This window comes from Vitis riparia, chromosome 11 (assembly GCF_004353265.1).
Source record: "Vitis riparia cultivar Riparia Gloire de Montpellier isolate 1030 chromosome 11, EGFV_Vit.rip_1.0, whole genome shotgun sequence".
NCBI classification, from domain to species: Eukaryota; Viridiplantae; Streptophyta; class Magnoliopsida; order Vitales; family Vitaceae; genus Vitis; species Vitis riparia.
The window spans coordinates 19798167-19815579 of NC_048441.1; the positions used below are offsets into that span (position 1 = coordinate 19798167).

The 17413-nt window shown below is 34.9% G+C and overlaps 2 protein-coding genes across 11 annotated transcripts in view; both read right to left on the bottom strand.

Annotated features, from left to right (window-relative positions):
• Positions 1 to 2115: 2115 nt before the first annotated feature.
• LOC117925282 (E3 ubiquitin-protein ligase ATL4) lies at positions 2116 to 2844 on the bottom strand. The gene has a single exon (XM_034844258.1). It carries the CDS (start codon positions 2620 to 2622, stop codon positions 2212 to 2214), a length of 411 nt encoding a protein of 136 aa, XP_034700149.1. The 5' UTR covers positions 2623 to 2844; the 3' UTR covers positions 2116 to 2211.
• Positions 2845 to 4905: 2061 nt separating this feature from the next.
• LOC117925281 overlaps positions 4906 to 17413 on the bottom strand; it is a 13806-nt gene continuing 1298 nt past the window's right edge. For 3 of the 10 annotated variants that reach the window (XM_034844253.1, XM_034844256.1, XM_034844252.1), the window contains 7 exons: positions 17211 to 17389; positions 16116 to 16356; positions 14404 to 14502; positions 14064 to 14224; positions 13688 to 13795; positions 12678 to 12766; positions 5618 to 6684 (listed from right to left, as the gene is read on the bottom strand). In XM_034844253.1, coding sequence (XP_034700144.1) covers positions 6180 to 6684; positions 12678 to 12766; positions 13688 to 13795; positions 14064 to 14224; positions 14404 to 14502; positions 16116 to 16356; positions 17211 to 17389 — 1382 coding nt within the window. In that variant the 3' untranslated portion in view covers positions 5618 to 6179. Of the gene's footprint in view, positions 5138 to 5292; positions 5355 to 5617; positions 6685 to 12677; positions 12767 to 13687; positions 13796 to 14063; positions 14225 to 14403; positions 14503 to 16115; positions 16357 to 17210; positions 17390 to 17413 lie in introns of those variants that run through there. The other 7 variants (XR_004652970.1, XR_004652972.1, XR_004652971.1 and 4 more) reach the window with 7 other exon arrangements.

The following is a 17413-nucleotide window of genomic DNA, read 5'->3' on the forward strand; positions in this document are numbered from 1 at the left end:
GGAAAGGAAAAACAGAGAAAAGAGAATAGAGAAAAGAAAAACACATATCATTGTCCATATTTCATCAAAGAGCCGATCCCGCTTCATCTATGGTTCGATCGAGTTGAAATTTGGAGGAGAGATTAGAAACTCGAGTAGGTACAATCTGAACAGTGAAGATCAAATTTTGTGCTCAGGAACTGGTGGTACTGCTCGTGAACAGAAACAACGTGTTTTTGAGTATTATTTCTCAAATTTTCTTTGTTTTTGCCAAGAGAGATTATATAATCCAAGGCTATATGTGCTCTTGATGTATTTGGCAGCCTCTAGAGATTATTCTAGAGAAGATAAATGTAACCCATTATTGTTGATAGTGGAAGTTTAAACTAGACTAAGTCCTGTGGTTTTTCCCTTTGCATTGGAGGGTTTTCCATATAAAAATTTAAGTGTTTGATTTATTTTTCCGTGCATGAGTTTATTTATTTATTAATGTTAGTTGTTATTACCTATTTAATTTTACACAAAGAAAGGGTAGAAAAATCATGGTGTTTGTTGAAATATTGTGAATTCATCATAGCATTTAATTAATTAAATATTATATAAATTGAATTTAAAATGTTTTTACAAAATCAAAATAATAAAAAAAACAATTTATCTGAACAAGTCTTTTTATTTTTTTATTTTTTTTATAATAATAACTTGCCAAATATCCTTAGTTTTATAAAACATTAAAAAACTTTTTTTGTTGATTCTTTAATTTTAAAAATGTTTCTAAAAAAAAAGTCATGATCAAATAAATATTAATTAAAGTACTTAATTGACTTGTATTAAAAATAAATATTAAAATTATTTTTATCTTATAGAAATTTTTGTTTCACTATAGTAAAAAAAATGTTTCATAATTTAAAAAAATATATTTATCTTTAACTCAAATGTAATTATGGATTTTATTTTTATTTTTTAATAAGACTTAACTTGAATTTGTTTCATATTATTATAAAATAAAAATAATATATTATTTTTTAAAACAATAAAAATTCTTTCATTCAAACAATCTTCTTGTTTTTTATTTTTAAAAACTATTTTTTAAAACATCTTGCCAAATACTCTAGTTTTTAAAAAAACTTAAAAACTGTTTTTTTGTTCTCTATTTTGAAAACAAATTTAAAAAAACACCCCAAAACGGGCCCTTATATTCTTTCGTGCATGTATCTTTGAAAAAAATCATCATCCACGTATTTTAAAATTGAATATATTTTAGTAAAATTGGATAATTTTATATATTTTCAGTAAATCTATATTAAATTATTTAAAAAACACAATTAAAAGATTTATATGTTGTTTTTAAGCTTTCTCATGGAATTTTTACCTTTCGGAATATGTATTTTTACATAAACTGATATTGATTAGGACGAACCATTTTATTTTTATAGTTAATTTGCTTATCTACAATCACTTTGTGCACATTTGCTTTAGAGAATTGGTTCATAAGCACTACCTTTATAATTTCATGATAAGCTATGGATAGACTAATTTTCATTGAAAATAATGTAATTTCTTTAATTGTTGAATAAAAGTTCAACTTACAACTAGTTTAACTTTTAGATCATCATATGATTAATAAAAGGTAATGGCAAATCAAGAATGGTCATAATGTAAAAATAATACCCTTTGTTTATATATTTTTTTTGTTTGAGGTTTCATTTATTTATATTCAAATTTCATTTATTTATACTTCTATTCTATTTCTTTGTACCCTATGTCATTTTTTGGTAACGGGTGATGAAAGTAGAAAATCAATTTAAGGGGATGGTAAGATTTTTAAATTTATTTCAAAAGGGCAAAAACATACGGATCTCCTTAGTCTAGCCTAATGATAAGCATTCAAACCCTTTAAAATGAGTTGGGAATGGATTGAAATCCTTACCCAAGTAAAATATTTGAGGGGCGCTTGCCCCATGCTCCGTTGCCATTTGTAGCATTATTCAATGCTCCCCCAAGGAATCATATTGAAAATTTGATGGCCCCATTTTGATACCTTACGCAAATTATTTTTTCCGAAAGTGAGATAAGAGGTGGAAAAGAAAAAGTAAAAATGCCTCAACTTTATTTATAAAAGGCTAAAGCTAACAAGGATAAAAGAAATAAATATTTGATTTCTTTTTCTCTACTCCTGTCGTAGTGGAATTCTCAATTTTCTTTTTTAGTCATTCATAATACAAGACAATGCCGTCAGATAAGCAGATCGTCCCCAAAGAGATATAGAAGTCGCTCCACGGCCCAACTGGGTTGGGAACCCAGCCTGGTGGAGGTGAGTAGAGGAGCCCTGCAGAGTGGGCACGTCTTATTATACCCATGATCAATCCATGTGTCGATGCATAGCCTATGAAACACATGGCAACAGTTCCCAAGCTCCCTCACCTGGTCTCGCTTCCTTAGTTGGTTCAAGCACACAGCACATGTATCGCAACTTTTAGATAGCCTTTCCCTGAGATCTCCAGAAGGAGTTTGCTGGACCATGGAATCGGAAGGAGAAGAAGAAAAGGAATTGGTAGATGGTCTGAGAGTCCAGGACAAGACCCACCTCATGACTGCAAAAACGATGGCAGCCGCCTTGTGTATCAGATTACCCGGATTCTCCATCACTGATTAAGCAACAAGCTAAATGAATGAAGGAATCAGAGAATGAAAAGGAGGGGAGGGGAGGGGACGTTTCCAGGAGCCTGTGGGCAGTTTATATATAAAATTCAAGAGAAAAAGATGATGATGGGTGGAGTGGGGTGGGCAAAGGCCCCAAGATATGCTTTTGCTTTTGGCTGCCCCACATGTTTCTGGCTGGACAAGTGGGCACCGAGTCACTGGCTATCTCATTTAGACAAAAAAAACACCACTGACAGTACGTCTTCTTATTTTCATTTTAAAAATATATCTTCAATTTCAGAAATAAAAATAATGAATGTAGGTTTTTTGAATTCTCTTTATGTCTTGTGAACTTTGTCACATTTTCAGAAACAAAATTTTAAAGGTGATACTAGCCATAACTCTTCCTGCTTTCTAGCATCCTAAGAACAGTGGAGCACGGAAAAGGAAATATCAATCCCCACATTAAAAGCAAAGAGCAAGGCGTACAAGACGCGGACCATTCCCACTAAAATCCACGATTTATTTGATCTTCATCCATATCGATATATCCTGTGGCCAAGACATCACTATATCCTGCCAATAGGATATCCTTATCGTGTTTATGGGACCGGATTAATAGTCAGAACAACCACTCATTCTAAACTCTCAATTTTAAATAAAATAAAACATATCTAAACGTCTGAAATTTATCTTCTCAATCAGCCTGGGATGTCACAAATACTGTTGTGAGTCTCGTCACTGTGCACTTCCATAAAGTTGCTCACTGTTAATTGGCTGCTTGGATTACATCTCCTCCGCCAAAAATTATCGCACTTATAAAGGTGAGTATGATTTGGGTTGCGTCAGATTCTTTACTTCATCTTTCACCGTATTCCTCCCTACTAACTACAAGTACAAGCCACCCCAAACTTCTCAAAAAAGTATTTCCAACATCTCCCATAGCTAGAACCCGATCAACATTTTGCACGCATAGCTTAAGATACAAGAGAAACACCTACATAGCAGACGACATGGGTTACCCCTACTGGTGACTTTTCTCACCTTGTAACATATATATATTCTTTCGCGTCCTGAATCGATACAGCAACAGCTCAATCCAGTGCTGTTCCTCCTGGAGGCTATTGGTTGAAATCCGAAAGAATAACCACGGGAGATGGGACTAGCAACAGCCTCCAAATCCGCTGACCAGCAGCCCTCTGGACTATCCCAAGAAGGAATGAACAACAGTGTGGGGCCCATGTTTTGGAACTGAACTTCAAACAGTTTTTTAATTTAAAAGATTTAAAAATAGTTTTCTCCAAACATGTAAAAATTCCTCAAGTCTTAAAACAACATATAAAAAATAAAACAAATAAATTCTTAAAATTATCTCAACTTATTAAGCATGAGGATTAAAATTAATCAAACACCTAAAAAAAAATCAACAAATTTGTCTTGAAAAAAAGTAACAAAGCTAAGAAATAACGACAGAGTTAATTTTAAAACTTTCAAGTTTGAAAAAGAAAAAGTAAAAACAAACAAGGATACAGCTTAGTTTAAGTCCGTATACAGAAGCAAGGCTGTAGTTCAGCCACGACTTCTGACTGCCACGCTTAAAATTAGCCCATAACTTCACTCATTCTTAGGAGATTGATCAAAATCGGATAGAGGCCAAGAAGTTTAACAGACAATTTAGCACTTGGAGAACAGAGAATTCAACAGTAGATATACCATATTGGAAAACTTGGCTTTTGCCTTGGAATAAGACGCTAATTTGTTCGCATCAGGTGCATGATAAAAGGTCGTATTTTGGCAGTCAACACAAAGCTTATTTAATATAGACAGGAAAAAGGGTAAACGGAAAAAAGAGAGAAACTTCCAACACAGTTTCACAACAAACACAAATCAGTGAGAAAAACAAAAGGTGTCAAGTCCATGGACACCTTTAGTGGGTTTATATTGTTTTTCCACGTTCTTAACCTAATGGGCTTGTGGAAAGGTTTTTGGGAATTTTGCATCCCTAAGGCTATGTTTGGTTCCCGAAAAATTTAAGGGAAAATGCGAGGGAAAGAAAATACAAAGGAAAAGCAGAAGGAAAGAAAAAGTGAAGGAAAATAAAAAAATAGATTAAAAGTTGATAAATTATTTTTTTTGTTACTTCAAACTCATTTTATTTATTTTAACTCATCAATATAAAGATTAAATAATTTAAAAATACATAAGTTTTTAATTAGTTTTAATTATATTTGATTTTATTTGATATTTTTCATAGGACAACCAAACATGAGAAAATCATTTTCCTTAGCATTTTTTTTCTTTCCTTTGTACTTTCCGGGAACCAAACATAGCCTAAGAGATTCAAGCCCATTCCAATGGGATTTCGAATAGCTCGAATTGAACAACCTTAATGCATGTTGTGTCTGTACGTATCCTCAGTCTCCCATCAAGAAATTGTCTAGAGACGCTTCCACTACTACCATCTTCCTCTCTGCTCACCCTCTCCTCAGTCTCCCATCAGATTATTTCCAGAGGCCTGCTAAAAATGTCCATGCAGTCCATCATGCATTTGATATTGTTATTCAACTTATGTCATAGAATGTTTTGTGGTGAGTACATTTCATAGTCCAAATGAAATTAGGAAATTGGAAGTAGCAAGTGAACGAAAGGGAAAAGATGTGTATGAGAATATACCTATGAAAGTTATTGCATTCTCTTCTTTAACTCTCTCCCAGAACAAAGGAATTCCGGTTTTCCTGATACCAGAGAGAACCTAAGCTAAACTAGAATTTTTTGCTCAAACAGCTTGGATAAAGGAATTGATAGGCAGTAACGCACAGGAAAGTCCTTGGAATAATAACTCACTCCATTGTGATTTTTTTAATCAGAAACAGAATAGATATTTTCTATTAAATAAAAAGATTTCTTCCATAATATACAAACCTGATCAAAACAAGAGGAGAAACTCCTTAATAAGGAGCCATGCAAGCTGAACATCTCAAAAAGGGTTACAAAAATCTAAGAGAAGAATCTTAATCCTGCATTAAGATGCATTGGTGTTCAATTGTATGAATGTTACAGATTGTAGTGTTTGAGTAATCGTTTCATAGTTCAAATGAAATTAGGAAGTAGAAAGTAGGAAGCTCACAAAGAGGCATTTGTACATGTATGAAAGTATATCTGACATATAAAAGCTATTTCAGTCTGTTTTCTCTCCCTCTCGGAACACAGGAAATTTGGCTTTATCAGTAACAGATGACAGAAACAAGTTAAACTAAACCAGAACTTTTCACTCTAACAGCCCGGATCATGGAATTGGTAGGGCAGTAACTCACAGGAAATGTTTCAGGTTAAGAACTCACTTCAGAACTGAGTCTATCATGGAATATTTTGTTGCTTTTCATTCATTTTCACCCTCAATGATGTAAACATTTTGTTAGAGCACCTTCTCATTCATGGGTTGAGAATATAGCATGTTTGCAGAAATAGTAAAAACAAACAAATAGAAAGCAAAGAGCCACTAACCTCATGGACCTTTTCCACAAGAATACCTTCAGGCACTAAATGTGAGCACCCTTCTTTTATCCATGTTTCCTCTGAAAGTTGGGTTTCATTGGTTTGCTTGCAATGGAGGCTCGGTCTGCTGCTGTTACATGAATAGGCTGGAATGGAATTAGAGGCTTCTTCATCAGTGTACACCCATCAGCCATGATGCTGTTTGTGATAATGGGTGAAAGTGCCCTCTTCTTCAACTGTCTTGGGATCTCCAGCCTCTCTAAGATCCTGGAAGTTTTTACATCTAACTGTCTAGTACTATCTGATGGTAATAGAACTGATTGCTCCAACTTGGGTTTGCAAATACAACTGGAGGAGTATATATTTGGGACTTCGTTGACAATCAGCTGCTCCCACTCTTCTGCAATCGTAGCAGTAGCTTTGTCTTCTCCAGCTTTCACATCCAACTGTGGGGTCCCTTCTGCATTTGCAACATCTATTGCTGAATTTGATTCTGCAATCACTTCCAAAGAATCTGGTTCGGTTAAGTTCAGTTCAGAGTTAACCTCTTCCAATTTAGGAGGTATTGACCTGGGATATTCATTTTACACAGAAAAAATCAGGAAAATTTTTAACTGATCAGCTAATATATTGATTTGGGTAGAATAATCATGCTAAGTCCAATTAAACCTGATTTGGGTGTACTAGGAACCAGAGAATCAGCAGATTTTTTTTAAATGAAGCCAAAATTATAAAAATTATTAGTTACTAGAAATAATTTTAATAAGGGCTAGTTCAGTCTTTTTTTAATGTTTTAAAGACAATGTGTGTGTGTATGCATACATGGATCATGAAACTCCAGTCACACAAAATCCTAACCACTTGTTACTGTTACAGGATTGTGCTACAGTACCTCTACAGGACCACCACAATACCCACATGTCAAAGCCAAATGATACAGGTGTTAAGTCACTCCTTGTGTGATGTTAGTACTACCAAGTTTTAAGTCACGGTTTGTGCTTGTGTAATGTAAATACTATCTTACAGTTGTAGTACAACAATCCTTCTTTGTGATTGATGGTGTGGGAGATGTGTTCTTAGATGTATCATTGGTTGTGCCACATTATGCAAGTTAGCAAGTTTGTATCAGTTTTGAAGCTACATAACATCTCTTTGGTTTAGAGATTAGTGCAGTAGTTCCTATTTTCTGCCTTCAATAGTTAAAGATCATGGCGTTTAGTTGTAATCATAAATCTAGAGATAGGTTGGTATTCAGATTACATTAGTGAAACTAAAGGGATCTAGTTATTTATTAAGCCCTAAAGTTATGAATGTGTCTTGGGGCAAAGGGAAATTAAACAACATGATGACTTAATGATAATAACATGAATGCAAGAGTTTTGATGAATAACAACATGATGACTTAATGATAATAAATTGGTTGGGTAATAATATGGAGTCTTACATTAGTGCCAATTTCGTGTCTCTAAAAATTGCAAGGGAGATATTGGATTCAGTTAGGCATACTTGTAAGAAATCATATTTCCAGAATCTATCAGCTATATCAGGATATTTTTGGGGTGAAGCAGAGTGTGAAATCTTTGCACAAACAGCAAGCAATGCTCAGAGGGATATGGGAGTAACTGACTGTGTGTCAACCTTGTCTGCTGATATTGAGATTCAAGAACAACCAAGGGATGACTTAGTAATGTCTACGCCCATCTTGATCTACAGTATGCATCATTTGGGAATAGTATTAAGGATGTTGGGATTGAGCCCTAGAAAACATGACATGATGTTAACAGATAGAGATTCGTTCATAAATTTAATTTTTTATGTTTCTTAGTTTCTCTTTATTATCTCATTTGCATTAATCGATTATTTGAGCATACACACCCACATAACTTGCATTGTACATGACTTGAGTGCATTAGGAGTTGCATAAAAGATCCAAATGATGGGTATAAACGTTACCATCCCTCTTCTCGATTTTATTTTTGTTTTGTTTTTATGGATGTGACTTTTGCAGAAAATCAACCCTTCTTTACTCATTCTTATCTTCAATGGGAGACATTGATAGAAGATAAGGGTTCTCTGAATCTGTTTTTCTGGATTTGCCAAAAAAAATAAACACTTGACAATGTTCAATCCAAATAAAACTTCTTCTAAGTTCCAAAATTCTGAAAAATATTCCAACCACTATTCCTGCTCATCCTACAGAAAATCCAGATACTACAGCTGCACTAGACTCAACTGATTTTGGTCCCCATTGTTGTCACACCTTTTCAGGTCTATTCTAGGAGGAGACTACCTATTCTAGAACCTATGCAAGTCCAAGAAACCAAACCGGAAACAAGTATTGGGTTATCTTTCTCTGATTCTTCACCTCTTGTTGATGATCTTGACCAACCATCGTGTATGTGGATGATATAATTTAGGAGATGATGCAGAAGAAAACGACTTGCTTAAAAGAAATCTAGCACAAGAATTTGAATTTAAAGATTTGAAAAGGCTCAAGCATCTTTTGGGGATAGAGGTTGCTTACTCAAAAGAAGGAATTTTTATGTCACAACAAAAGTATGTCCTTGATCTTCTCAAAGAGACAAGAATGATAGGATGTAAACCTATCGGCACACTGATGGAACCAAATAAAAAACTTGGTAAAACACATGAAGAGATAGTTGTGGAATGAGGCAAATATCATAGATTCATTGGAAGAAGCTTCTCTTCTTGGATCAGATTTGGAAAGAGGGGTCTTTCGTTGCTACTGGAAGGAGTGGAGGCCTGCTGTCTAAAGGAGGGTTTGAAGGTTTACAACAACTCTTGGTTAGAGGGAGGGAGAAGTTATAAGCTTCAGCTACGTAGCAATGAGGCGGGTAGGTACCTCTTTTGTTCTGTAGTCTCCGTGGAAGCAAATCGCTTCATTTTGATCTTCCCCGAAGAGAAGGAGCCGTTGGGGGGTTGGAATATTTGAGCTTAAAAGTTGAGAGCTTGTGGAGTGAAGCTCCCAATTAAGGTAGGAGATAGTCCTAAACCGTAGTATGACCTTGTTCAAAAGGAAATGCCTTTGAAGGTTGATAATGTGTTAGTTGACTAGAAAAATGAGAGTCAATTGGTGTGGTTGCAATTTGGGGGTGTTGATGCTTTCAACAAGATGCATATTCTTAACCGTTGCTTGGTGGGACAATGGGGAGATTTCTCGGATGATGACTCGTTGCTATCTCCCTTGAAGGAATGGGCTAGGTACCATTGGAGGTTAAAGGGGAACCCTCTCTCTTTCCTTGATGGGAGGTGGATTGATTTTGTTTGAGTTTGAAGGTCCAAAGGAGGCAGAGAGGGTGCTGTAGGAAGGAGAGCCGATTTATAAGCAAAAGTTCTTGTTTTTGGAGAGATGGGCCCCGATAATAGGCAGTTTCAGAGAAAGAGTACAAGCTAAGTCTGCTTGGGTGAGGATAATGGGCCTTCCGCTTTATTTTTGGCATAGGGAGTTCTTCAAACAAGTGGCGATGCTTATGGAGGCTATTTGGGGGTTGACGAGGAGACAGAGGGGAAAAATTTTGCAATGGGCACTAGTGTTAGTCCGGGTGAATGGGAGAGAGGTGTCGGGGAAGTTGCAAGTGGTGATAGAAGACCTTTGTTTTATTGTTTACTTGTGGTGGGAGCTCCTGCCTTGGATGGCTATGGTAATGCTAAATCTTCATTCAAATTGTGATGGCTTAGAGTCTGAAATCTAAGGACGAGAAGAGGAATTGTAGTTAGCTTTGGTCAAGAACAATATCCTAATGGAGTTGAAGAAGGACCTTGCCTGCTCTCAAGGCAGCTTCAAGAAACTACTGGCTTTTAGCAAATTTTTAGGTTTCTGGTGGACGGCTACGAAGAGGAAATTCTGGATCTTTTTAGGAATTTGGAATTCCGAGCAATAGGAAGCCTTTGGGGTAGGTGGTGAAAAAAGCTAGCTCTAATGGGTCCAAACTTGAGAGAAAGCTAAGGAAATTAGAATGCTCAATTTCTTATAAGACAAATTTATCTAGGAGGAGAACAGAAAGGAATTCTTCCAAGGAATCAGTTGAAGTGGGTCCATGAAGCTAAGAATTTTATCTTGGAACATGCGAAGGATCAACGAGGGGGATAAGCGGAAGATCATTAAATCTATGATTTATTCCCACTCAGTTGACCTTGTCTATCTTTAAGAAATGAAGGTTCAACAAATGATAACTTGCCTGGTGAGGAGCTTGGGTGTGGGGAGGTGTCTGGATTAGAGGACGATGGATGCTAAGGGTCGATCAAGGGGTATTTTAATTTTTTGGGACAATCGAGCATTGGAGCTTTTGGATATGGAGTTAAGAGCTTTTTTAGTATCTTGTCGTTTAAGAAATTGTGACGATAATTTTATTTGGATGTTCATAAGGGTGTACGACTTGTTTTGGCTGAGGAGAGGGATGATTTTTGGAATTAATTGGGTGCTATTAGAGGTCTTTAGTATGATCCCTAGTGCGTGGGAAGGGATTTCAATGTAGTAAGATTCACGGAGAAAAAGAGGAAATATCAAAGATTATTGGCTTCTATGAGGTGCTTTTCTCAATTTATTGAGGAGATATGCCTTAAAGATCTTCCCCTTTCTGGTGGTCTGTTTACTTGGTGTGGTGGGTCTGATAATGGGTCAACCTCTAGGTTGGATCGTTTTCTTGTTTTTTATGATTGGGAGAATCATTTTAGTGGGCAGAAGCTTCCAATTTGGCAGTTGTAGAAGTTTCTAAAGGCTCATTTAGTGATTGACAAGTGTCCTATTGTAAACTCTACTACAAAATAGAGGTTTTCACCTTTGATTTGAAACTTTTGAATTTTTAGGATTGGAGACTCCAAGATATTTTCTCTTTTTTGTAGTTGAAGAACTTCGATAAAATTTTCATATTCTCTTTTCATTTTCTTTCATTTTCCCACTAGCCAAACATCAAGTGTAAGATGATTTCTCTCTTCATGAGTGGCTAGGCTCTCTATTCTTAGAATAGATTCAATAAGGTTGTGTAGATTCACTATAGGCAATATGAGAAGATAATTTGAGATGAAAAATTATCATTAACTTCTTAAATTGACAATTGGAAGGGTGAGTTCAACATTGAGAGTAGACCATAACCTAAAGTTAAATTTAATATTGACCCAAAGAGATTTTGAGCTTCTCATTTAACTTGATGGTCAATAAGTTGAATTAGAGATCAATCTCTACCATAATGCTCAATTGCTATATTAGATTTGAATCCAAGAAATTTTTCAATTGATTGTTTCCTTTTAAGCCTTCAAAAATTATTTAATAGAAATTCACTTTTAAAAATTCTCCTTGATTTTGATCTCTACTCACAATCTACCCACTAGCCTTTTTACCAATCCTATTCTCTCCACATCTTTGCCTCCAATAACCATATATGAATCAATCCCTAAGGACGATGCTTAGACCACTATATTACGATAGCCTACTTATTATCATGATCAAGGCAAGAGTGTGATCTATTATTTTTGCAAGAAGAAGCACAACAAATGTGACACCGACCATTTTTACAGGAGCTTCGATTTTCTCTTGAAATGCCCATGAATGTGTATTATGATGATCAGGCTGCTATTCACATTGTTAGTAACTTTATTAGAGTAAGTTTTCACCAGCAAGAAAGTCATAACTTCGTATATCAAATTTGAAGCTTAATTGAGAGATGTTTTTGTAAAGCTTTAGGAAGGATCTTTTTCTTGTTCTATGTTCCAAGCTGGGTCTTAGGAATAAATATACCCCAATTTGAGGAGAACCATTTAAGGGCGGTTAATAACAGTTTTATTCAGTAAGGATTAACTGCCTTTTTTGATATTTTAAAGATTGTATACATATATATTTTTTATTATTTTGTTAGTGAATAAGACAACTTTTTCTCTCAAATAACAAAAATGGTTGTGAGAGTAGTCTAGAGAAGAATTAAACAGGGTTTTTAACATCCATGAACATGATTGTACCATTGTGGTATCCTGAGCTTCATAGGCAAATGGTCATCCTCTAGAAGGAAAAACTGAAGAAAATGGAGCCACATATACTAAAATGACAACAAAATACTGAAACATTGTATAGAATCCTTGACAAGATCCTCTACCAATGCAATGAAATAAACATAAACCTAATGAGGTAAATAATGCTACTTTTCAAGAAAACAGAAAAAAAATATATATATTGTTCATACAATCATCAAAACTCCAGAAAACCCAACCCATAGTAGATCTTAACCTCTCTACAGCCTCATCCACTTTCAACCAGATATGAATGTATACTAGGAATATAATTAACTCAGAACTAAAAGGAATGTTCCTTGATTTCCCTCATCAACTATTTTCATATAGATATGAATGTATGATAGGAATATAATTGCTTAGAAATAAAAAAGTGTACCTTAATATTTTTACAAAATGAACCAAAGTTTCTGACAGGTATAATATTTATACAAGTACAATATATATGCCTGTGCTTACATTAAACATATGCATGTTGGTATTCTTTTTAATGTACGTGCTACATGTTAGGAAGGCCCAAGGTGAATGGAGATGACAATTACCTAAATTGTAAACTCTCTTTGACAAGAAAGTTCAATTTTTGATGGAAGCCTCTCTCATGCAGGACTGGGTTGTAGTCTCTTAGTTCCATCTGAAAAGGTATCAAATCAGAAAGCAGAAACTATCACCCAGAAGAAAGCATGAACTCCAGAGTTTGTCTACAATTATGCAATTGCAGCAGGAAAGTCAGTCTCTAGATGTTTTCAGAATACACAAAGTTGTAACATATCTCTTTTATGGATTTAACATATATCTAAAACAATTTCCCCCCACAGTTACCCTCCATTCTCTGAGCTATAAGTAAATTATTCCTAGAGTAGGTGAGAGTTCGGAATTGAACCCGCGCATGGTGGATTCACAATCCACTGCCTTGATCCACTTGGCTACATCCGCCCCTCTACTATTCACATTACAAGAAATAACAAATTGAAAAAGATTAAATTTCCACCATTCATCATGTTTTTTTATTATCTTACTTTAAGATTAAGGTATTAAACAACAAAACCAAAGTATGATACTCAATCATAAACCAACCTATGAGAGTACTTACACACAGGAACTGACACATAAACTTGCACAACCCTATTATTAGATCCAAGGAGAAACCTGAACAATCTTGTCCAAGAGTTTTTCATCTTCCCATTATATAATTCCACAATATATTGCTGTAGCATAATGGAATCAGTATAAATCCATAAATCTGAATGGGAATGGTTTAGAGTCCTGTTGGAGATGAAAAATTGAACATTTAACTTGACTGTTTTTTGGTGGGGAGATTCCTGTTCCTGTTTTTTTTGTGGTTCTTGTATACCGAGGTGTGCATAGGGTGCACCCTCTTTTTGCTAGGTTTATTTTATCAAAGTTTTTCTTTGCCTGTCAAATAAATAAGTCCATGTTTCTTTCTTTTTACAGCCATGGAAGAGGTCAGTTGGTTCAAATAACTGCAAATTGCGTATAAGGGAGATCCACGATGAGAAATCAACCATAGAAAATGTTCAAGGAAAAATCTAACCTTCAATAAAGAGGATTCGATGGAGTTTTCAATCTCCTTTGTTAATGAAGAATCAATCACTCGACTAACATCAGGAATGGGTGAAACTTCCTCTGATCCTGCAAGCCGCTGCATGTTTACCAATTGTTGGTAAACATAAAAACAGAAACAGATAAAAATAGAGCAAAAAGAATAAACAAGAACATGAATTTTTTTTTTTTTGATAGGTAAGAATAAACAAGAACGTGATATGGCTGCAACCCCACAAGAACAGGGGAGTAGGATAAGTACAACACATTGGCTACAAGATTGTTATCAGAAAAAAAAAAAAAAACCTAAATAATAATTATTATAATATCAACAAATATTTCTGTCAGTAAAAGGGAGCAGAGTTGACCCTTAGAAGCATTGGACCACCATCTGAAGGATAAAGAATATAATAGCAGTGGAAGGCAGCTTCCCTCATCGTTTCCAAGTTACAAATTGAAGAACAGACCAAACCCTGGTCCAATGACCGTAGTGTACTGCAAAGCCCTTGAAAAACTGCCAAATCACAGCCTGACTCAGGAATTTTAAGAAACACACAGACAAACAAAAATAAAACCATAAAAATACATGCAAAGGAATTTGGGATATTGAATCACATTAGACACAAGATAAATCAGAGAATTATGGAAACTCTCTCACTAAACATTCAAATTGCACACCAGGAATTTGACAGGAGGTGATCAACTCACGTTGAGCATTCAACTCTGTTTTATCACCTTCATCTGAAGCAGCTTCTATATCATGACAAACTGATGGAGTTACAAAATAGGAATTCCCAATTATAAGGCCTGTTCAAAAATTCCAAAAAAGGAACGTTTTTACGATACACATGGTGAAGCCATTTTTGGGAGGAAAGTTGAAAGAATGAAAAGAACATACTGCTCTTCTTCAACTCATGGTTCAACTAATGAATTCATGAGACCATAACAATGAAGGTAGTGGTTGTATTAGAACTTTTAGTACTTAAAAATAAAGGAGCAAATTTCATCTCAAAATTAGATAATGAAGGGTAAACATGAAAACCATGACTGATGCCAGGTTGAAAAACTTGTTCAGGATATCTAAGCATAATTGACAATCTATGAAACCCAACTTTCCCAAGCAATTTTAGTATGCAAGTGACTTGGAGACCTGAGAAGCACTTATGATTAACTTAGCTTAAACACATGGGTCTTAATTAGTTTGAAAATGGATTTTTAGTTGAAGCAGAAATGGTTTTTTTCCTCAAGAACTTTTGCTTAGAAAATTTAGCTTTCAAATGATTGAGTAATATGTACAATTGATGTTCCTCCTATATGGCCTTCAACTGAAACTTCAAACACTCTCAAGCAAACCATCCAATAGAAAAGGATTCTCCTAAATTACTGGAAAAATAAAATCACAGGCTATATGCTGCAAAACCCTTGAACTTTGCGAAAGGAAATATACAGGAACTGGAGAGTTTCTAAACATAGTGAAAAAAGAAATGGAGGGTTATGGAATTTTAAGGGAAAAATAAAGGTAGAAAGTTGATATTACTCTAAGTTGTATCTAGTACTCTTTTTGGTTCATGAGGATGTGCACAGCTAAAACACAGTGCTATCACAACATAAGAGTGCAATTCATTTGTATTTATTAGGAATTTTGGAACTTAAAAAATAAGGGAGCGGATTCCATATTAAAATTAGATAATGAAGAGTGTTATTACAAATTGCTTTTCTTATGCTAATTTGGATAGTATGGTGGGAAAGAAATGCAAGAATCTTTGAGGACAAGTGGAAGACTTAAAGATGATATGAGACACTATATTTCTATTCCTCTTTTTGGGCCTCTACTATTGCAATTTTCAAGGGCATGCCTCTTAATGTTATTTAACTTGATTGAAATTTGAAAAGTAGATCAAAAGGGCTAAAATAGCAAAGGGAGGAACAATGCTTTGGATATTTTTGTAGGAGTTGTATGAATCCCTAAGGAATGTTGAGTCACTTTTCTTAGTTGTGTCTCTTGTGGCAACTTTCAATGTATATTACAAAAGATTTTTCTACCTCTGATTTTGATCAGATGTTCTAAATTTGGGAAAGATCTCTCATCCCTCGCTTGCACTTTTAATCCATTTTAATGGAGACACCCATAAGAATACAAACTTATAGAGGTATTCTTATTTGTATATCATACTTTTAGCAGTTTAGGGATGAATCTCAAGGATTAACCTCTTACTGGTCCTCCTCGGTAAGCATCAAGGTATAAACATCACAGACTGTTTAAACTGTCTATAGCACACTAATAAAAATTCCTTCCCTTCCCATAAGGATCTGCCAATACATGGCAATTGAAAAAACAACAATAACACTAGGCCTATAAAAAAATGCATTAAGCTCAATATTCAATCATTGTCAAACAATAGGTTGTGCTTGAGATTTACCTTCACTTAGAGATCCCAAGTTAGTCCTCTCAATAATATTGAAGTCAATGGGTGAAGAAACTTGCTGGAGCTTCATAAAGCTCTTGAAAGAGGGTAAAAACAGCATTGTTTGTTCTCCAATCTTCACAAAATTTTCAATCAAATCATATGTTCCCAGCTTAACGCCTGTGACCCAACAAGAAGGCACCTTGATCTTATTTCCAATTACATCATCTAATGGAATGCCATGGCACCTGCATGTCTATAGGCAGTACCCCAAATAGTTATAATGTTGCATTTTGATATGAGGTGTGCAAGATCACGGAGGAAGGGATACATATTATTAATTTGGCAAATAATAATAGACAGAAGTACTTTTCTTTTCATGACAAACTCCTGGACCAGCACCACTATGAAAAAAATGCAACACTGGAGGAGCTAACAATTATAATTTGACAGTTTAGACGAGTGGACACTGCTCAATAGTGATTATTCCAAATTCATTTTCTCTCTCTCTCTCTCTCTCTCTCTCTCTCTCTCTCTCTATATATATATATATATATATATATATATGAGAATTGACTCCCGATAACATGAACTAGTATGGTGCATGTCTGGAAACAAAAAAACATATTTAAATACCTGAAACTTGTTGACAACTTATTTTGCTAACTTTTTTATAGTGGAAATACATTTACTTGGCTGCAATTGTAGGATGGCTTGAAATATACATGATACATAATTAAGACGATCTAAACAATTTTGGTTTCTTTCAACATGATATAATTATTTTTGTTGCCTAGAATGCAATATAGGGCTCAGGCCTCGTTTGGGTTGACTTCCTGTTTTGGCTTTAGCCAGAAGTAGAAGCAAAAGCCAAAGTCATAATTTTTGTAGGACAATATTGGTATTGTAAAAGTTTTATTAAATAAGAAAGAATTACACAAGCCAAAATAAAGCTTGAACAACATTTTCCGACTTCCATATTAAACTTTTTTTAAGTCATTAGCTCTTTGAACAAAATTAGCCAAACAGTCATAGAAGCTTTTATTAAACAGGGCTTAATCAACATGAAGCAGTTAGCATGTAAACAAAAATAGTGCTCATTTTTAATACCTGACAAGGGCTGAAGCCATCAGTTATGTGATTGAAAGATATGGAGAAGTTGCAGGATATCTGGTTGACAGAGCCTACAAGGTTTGTCTTGAAGATAAAACGAGCTTGCAATGGTTCTTCTATATCATCCTTCAAATCCTGTAACCATCGTTTTACCAGTCCATGCAATACACACACATCTGCAATATTTTTGTTCACCATTG

What these genes read in the sequence shown, in the direction of transcription:
- LOC117925282 (XM_034844258.1), bottom strand. Translation starts at nt 2,622, where the DNA reads ATGGAGAATCCGGGTAATCTGATACACAAGGCGGCTGCCATCGTTTTT.